Source organism: Plasmopara halstedii (genome assembly GCF_900000015.1).
Source record: "Plasmopara halstedii genome assembly, contig: Scaffold_650, whole genome shotgun sequence".
NCBI lineage: Eukaryota > Oomycota > Peronosporomycetes > Peronosporales > Peronosporaceae > Plasmopara > Plasmopara halstedii.
In genome coordinates, this window is record NW_020187567.1 from 320,479 (window position 1) to 326,589 (window position 6,111).

The following is a 6,111-nucleotide window of genomic DNA, read 5'->3' on the forward strand; positions in this document are numbered from 1 at the left end:
ATCACATCTGCATATTTACAGCAAGATAAAAAGCCGTACTATTGAACAATATTTTATTTGTACCATCATACGGAAGGGTGATGTGTACGTACGTCATTGTAAAAGTACCCTATAATACCTTACCAATCTCTTCAAAAGATTTCTAATGGTGGTGTGGTGCGGAATATGGGGCTGTTTTAAGACTGTAAAAGGTCTCATGCGTGCCTTTATTTTAACCGGAGCGGTAATTTCATAACGTCTATAACGATTCAGCCTATACCATGGCCTTTACTTTACTCCAAGTAGATGCCGACATGACATGATAAATGAATCGCGTTTGAGTTTCACCAGCTCAGAGCAGTAGAGAAGAGCGACCCAATTCACGACAAAAAGCTTATTGTAACGAAGTCCACCCTTGTCAGATCAAATATACACTGCTAAGCTGTATTCCATAGCGCGTCGTTGCACACAGCGACGCCGTCACCAATTCTCTGACATAAAGTGGCATGATGCACATAATAATACCTCTAAAATAGAGCATAAAGTTGGTCGGCATAGTGCGGTAGTGAAGCACTTTTGCATCACCCGACTATGATTGGTGCATGTCAGGATGGTGGTGTTGCCAATTGATAAGGCAATCCGTGCAGCGTACAAGTCAAACGCAGCATATGTTGCGTTGCTGGTGTAGGTTCAAACTCTGCTCTTACGATTTCTATATATTCCTTCATGATTCAAACTCAAAAATTAATTACAAATAAAGGATATAGTGGTATTAATTTAGGACAATGTATAAAAATCTTGACGATTTCAAGATGTCGCTGATGATCAACACTCAGTTATATGTATGTATCGCTATTTCTCCTCGTAACGCTCTCCGTACTACAGCACGGACCTACTTGATGCTCACAATATATTGGCTTGTAACCAAGATATCAATTGTAGGATATACGCCTCGAAGAGAAAAGATACATGTGTGCTTAAGAGCTCTATATAAGTGTGTAATCTCTGACAAATGTGCATTGAATAGGTATCAATGTTGATTCTTCGCCAAGTGTGTCGGCGCTTTTTCAGCCTACCAAATACGGCAGCAGGTATCACATCATTAGAATGGTTTTCATGTCCTTTAAAAACGCGCCAAATTAAATCGGCGTTGTGGCCAGTGTGGGCCGTCTGAACAAGATGGTTTACTGCGCTGCTGTCAGCCAATATAGCCAAGCCGTTCTTCAACAATTTCTGACAACATGACTTGCTCGTGGGGGTTGAGATCTGTGCATCACAGCAGAATCTTAACGAAGTTCGCGCAATTTTTTATACCAGTTTGGGTATGTCCACTCATAGACAGATGATCAGACAAATCGCATTAATTGCGATGTGGATGATAATCTCCATGACACTCGCGCAGACAGACCGCGGTGCTAAATCCCACACACATCATGTCTGCGCTGTAGCAAAATCCCACACACACCAAGTTTGCGCTGAAGAATGGATTCTGTACACGTCTCAGACATTACCCCTTTGTATATAAATATTCCGGGCAGCGCCACAAAATAACTTCGGTCTTTATGTGGTGGGGCTGTCACTGGTTCAGATAAGTATAGCATGATTAAGCTTCACAGAAAAACACAGTATATCTCAATGAGATTGAGCTGCATATGCCGCGTAAGCAATGATATCGAACCAACATGCGAATACCAGATGCCGGCGGGACATGATTAAATATGTGGTGGATGAAAATTTTATATTGAAAGCGGACGATACATCCACGAATGTTGTGCCTACAGCCTATATGACTAAGTTGCGACCCCACAACATAAGACCGTTTGCTGTCGTAGTCATGAAAGGATTGAGCTTTACGATCAATATCCCGGAATATTTGCAAGTACGTCCCGTATTCTGTGGTCTATACGATGGATGGGCTTCTCATCCAGATCGAGCGGGCAAAGCCACCTGTCCAGGATAAAGATTGTCGGTATGGTAATTTATCAAGTTACAAACCAACAACCGTATATATTGTGGTTGAGCGGTTAGTCCTTTTTGCCTGGTCATTATGATAAAATTGACATTCAAGCTAGGTGTAGTTACTCGCGCGAGCAATGTGCACACGTTTGCGATGCTCGAACGCTTTGCTTTATTTACCTGCTCGGCCATCGTTGCAGCTACCAACTGCGTATTTTACGCCCACTTCAGAACTATAACTTTAACGATATGCTTCAGATATATTCAATCAAATCAACGCACTACGGTAGCATTTTCATTCGCATAAGATGTCAGAATCATAGTCAACCGGCCTCTTAGTTCTGGACTAACGGCATCAAAAAATTTCGCATCAACGTCTGCAATCTTCCACCATGATACTCACTCGACAAACATGACTGACAGCTACTGACCGATCGTGTGCACCACATGACTTCTCTTTTGATTTTTTCAAAATTCTTCTTTTTAGACATTTCGAAAAAGTTTTCGACCCCAAATTCCATTCCACACTAGGTAACGTGAGGGTCGTCGGCTATGGCGAACGCGCGACTTAAACAGGCACGGCGCCGCGCATCGTCTCGAAATTCTGACGCCGCGCAAAGTGCAGATAAGCATGTGGACCAGACGCAGGAAGCTCAAATTTCCTGTCAAAATCCTTTATCATCTCAAAATGAGCATCTTTCCACTGTTCACCGGCAGCGCACTGCGCTTGAAGTCGCACTTTTGGAGCGAAAACGAGCATTAGAGACTAAAATTCAGACGTTGACATTAGGAAAGACGATGCATAAAGAACCAGAGCCAGATTGTGATGCTGGAGGTCGACGTTTAGTTCGGTGTCATCGAGATTTCTTGCTTCAAGAGATGGAGTGGATGGCTGCAGATTTTGCACAGGAGCGCAAGTGGCGCATTCGCAATGCAAAAATGCTGAGTCAGACACTTGTGTCGCATGTTAATCGACAGGAACAGCGGTTGGCTCGACAGAAGAAGAGCGAGGAGACGGCAAGACGACGACTTGCTGCTCGAGTAGGTCGAGATGTGAAGAAGTTTTGGACTAAGATTGACAAGATTATTGCCTACAAAGTAAAACTCCAGGCTGATGAATTAAGACAAAGACATATGCAAAAACACTTGACGCAACTTGTTGAGCAGACAGAGAAGTATGCAACGGCTTTGGCTGCTAGTTTTCAAGAAACGCAAGCAATTGTCGAAAAAGATAAAGTGGACGAATCCGTGGGAGGCAATGGTAAAGCAAATAAAGAAAGAGTGGAAAATTATAGTGACAGTAGTGACGATGGCGACTTTGAACCTGTTGATGAAGAAGATGATGAGACGACTATTGCAGCTGAAGAGAAACGAAAAGGACCGATATCTAGAAAAGAGGCAGTGATGGAAATTGCATTGTTAGAAGAGGAAGGACTTTTGCCGATTGAAGAACTTCAGGCGAGGTATGCTGTTCTACAGCATAGGAATATAGAGGAAGAAAATGATAGTAGTGAAGATGAAGCTTTCGAATTGATAGAGGAGGAAGAAGATGATGAGACGACGATTGCTTTAGAAGAAGAAAGGAATGGACCAGTGTCAAAGAGACAAGCAGCGGCTGAAGTGGCTGCTTTGCAAGAAGACAATGAGTTGTCGATTGAAGAATTGCGTGCTCGATACATGCACGCTGATAGTGCAGGAGAGGAGGACGGAAGTGATAGCGACGAGACTGGAGATAGTCGGGTTATGCTGTCTGAACGTGAAGCAGAAGAACAGGCTGATGATACTTTAAAGGCTGATGATTTGAGGTCTGATGATGAGATGACGATTGCAGGAGAGGATAATTTTGTAGAAAAAGCTTCAATATTACAGGAAGCAGAGTTGGTGAGGTCACAGCCAGACGAGGCTGAGACGACGATAGAGGAGCCGAAAGATCGATACGCAATAGCATCAGACGAAGACAAAAGTCGCAAGCTTGAACAAATGGAATTAGATACAGTAACTTGTGATGAGGCTCTGAGTGCAACGGCAGCAAAAAGAACTGGATACAAACGACCATATTTGTTGACTTCACGACTTTATCTGCGAGAATATCAAGAAGCAGGTGTCAATTGGCTTCTTAGCATGTGCGAGCGACGAATCAATGGCATTCTTGCTGATGAAATGGGGCTTGGCAAGACAATACAGACAATTACATTACTAGCCCACCTTGCATGTGCTCAGGGATTATGGGGTCCCCATCTAATTGTTGTGCCAACGAGTTGTCTTGTGAATTGGGAGATGGAGTTTAAACGTTGGTGTCCAGCATTCAAAGTGCTAACGTACTTTGGATCTGCTAAGCGCCGGAAAGAATTGCGGCAAGGCTGGTCAAAACAAAATGCCTTTCAAGTTTGCATCACAAGCTACCAGCTTGTTGTCCAAGACGCGCATTGTTTTAAGCGTAAAAAGTGGTACTTTTTGATTTTGGATGAAGCCCACAACATCAAGAATTGGAAGAGTCTACGTTGGCAGACTTTACTTACATTCAGCTCACAGCGGAGATTGTTGCTAACCGGAACGCCGTTGCAGAATAATTTGCTGGAGCTTTGGGCTCTCATGCATTTCCTGATGCCACATGTCTTTGCATCTCGCAAGGAATTTAGTTATTGGTTTCAAAATCCTTTGGCCCTTATGGTAGAAAAAGGTGCGGATCCAACTCATGCAGGGGACAATGGAATCGAAGACGGTAAAGACTTGGTCACACAATTGCACGGTATCATTCGTCCCTTTGTCCTTCGCCGGCTGAAAAAAGATGTTGCAAAACAGTTGCCAGGCAAATTTGAACACGTAATCAGGTGTCAATTGTCCAAGCGTCAGCGACTCCTGTATGAAGATTTCATTTCTCGTAGCTCAACCCGTCGTGCAATGTTTGGTCGCGGCAAAGGCCGTGGAGCGAATTTTATGAGTATGATGAACGTTCTCATGCAACTTCGTAAGGTGTGCAATCATCCGGATTTGTTTGAACCCCGTCCCATTGCGTCTCCGTTAGATATGCTCAGTCTCTGCTTGCATATCCCATCACGATGCGGATTCTTGATCGATGAGATTGTTAACGAGCGTCCTCGTATTGCGCTTTGGACAGGAACAAATCTTCCTGGATTAGAGCTGCTCGGTTACGACACGTTGAGTTCAAAGCGAAGAAGAGAATTATTTTTTTATGACGTTAATCTCCCACTTCCAGCCGATTCAAATCCAATCGTGCCACGTGCATTCGAAACCAAAAAAGATATTGTTCAAAGATTGATGATTATCGCTGCGAAACGGCGAGAATACTGGGAGCAGAAACGTACGCGTGTTTTTCGACTCCAGCAGCTTCAAACTGGGCTTTATCTAGACACACCTGTGTTTGGATGTACGTTGATACAGGCTTGTACCATGCCAACATTCATCTCGTCTGCAATGGAGGTTCATATGCATCGCGCTTGTCCATTTCTCGACGCGCGTGAACCCACTCAAGCACTGCAAGTTATGGTGCGAGATCCGCTGGAAAGACTCGTAGCTTTACAGCCTGTGGTTAAAAGGTCAATTTGTTATGTTCCAAAGGCTCGCGCGAGACCTGTTCGTGTTATTTATGGTGGTGGCGGCTTTGCTCATGATAAATTTGTTTTATCACGTAAAGCAAGAGCAGAAGAAATGGAACTTAAGTGGATGCGACCTGTAGCCAGTCGCATTCTAGCTCCATATCATGACTCATTCAAGCGTACGCAGCTTTTCTTTCCGGATAAAGCATTGGTGCAGTTTGATTGTGGGAAGCTTCAGCAATTGGCAGTTCTTCTACGCTCATTGAAACGAGGAGGCCACCGATGTCTAATCTTTACGCAAATGAGCTCGATGCTTAATATCTTGGAGGTGTTTTTAAACCTGCATGGCCACACATATTGCCGTCTAGATGGTGCGACAAAAGTGGAAAAGCGACAAATGCTAATGGAAAGCTTTAATCGTGATGAGAAGTTTTTTTGTTTTATTTTGAGTACGCGAAGTGGTGGCTTGGGTATCAATCTTACTGGCGCGGATGCTGTGATCTTTTATGACTCAGATTGGAATCCTGCAATGGATGCACAAGCTCAAGATCGAGCTCATCGAATTGGTCAAACTCGCGATGTTCATATCTATCGGCTTGTCAGCGAACATACTGTAGAG

General features: G+C 43.8%; 1 protein-coding gene across 1 annotated transcript in view; it reads left to right on the forward strand.

The window, feature by feature from the left end:
- Positions 1–2,487: 2,487 nt before the first annotated feature.
- Positions 2,488–6,111, forward strand: part of PHALS_12726 (snf2 family helicase atpase and f-box) — a gene marked incomplete at both ends in the record, with an annotated part of 3,789 nt that continues 165 nt past the window's right edge. The window contains one exon of the mRNA XM_024728332.1: positions 2,488–6,111. This exon is cut by the window's right edge and continues 165 nt beyond it. Coding sequence (XP_024578820.1) covers positions 2,488–6,111 — 3,624 coding nt within the window.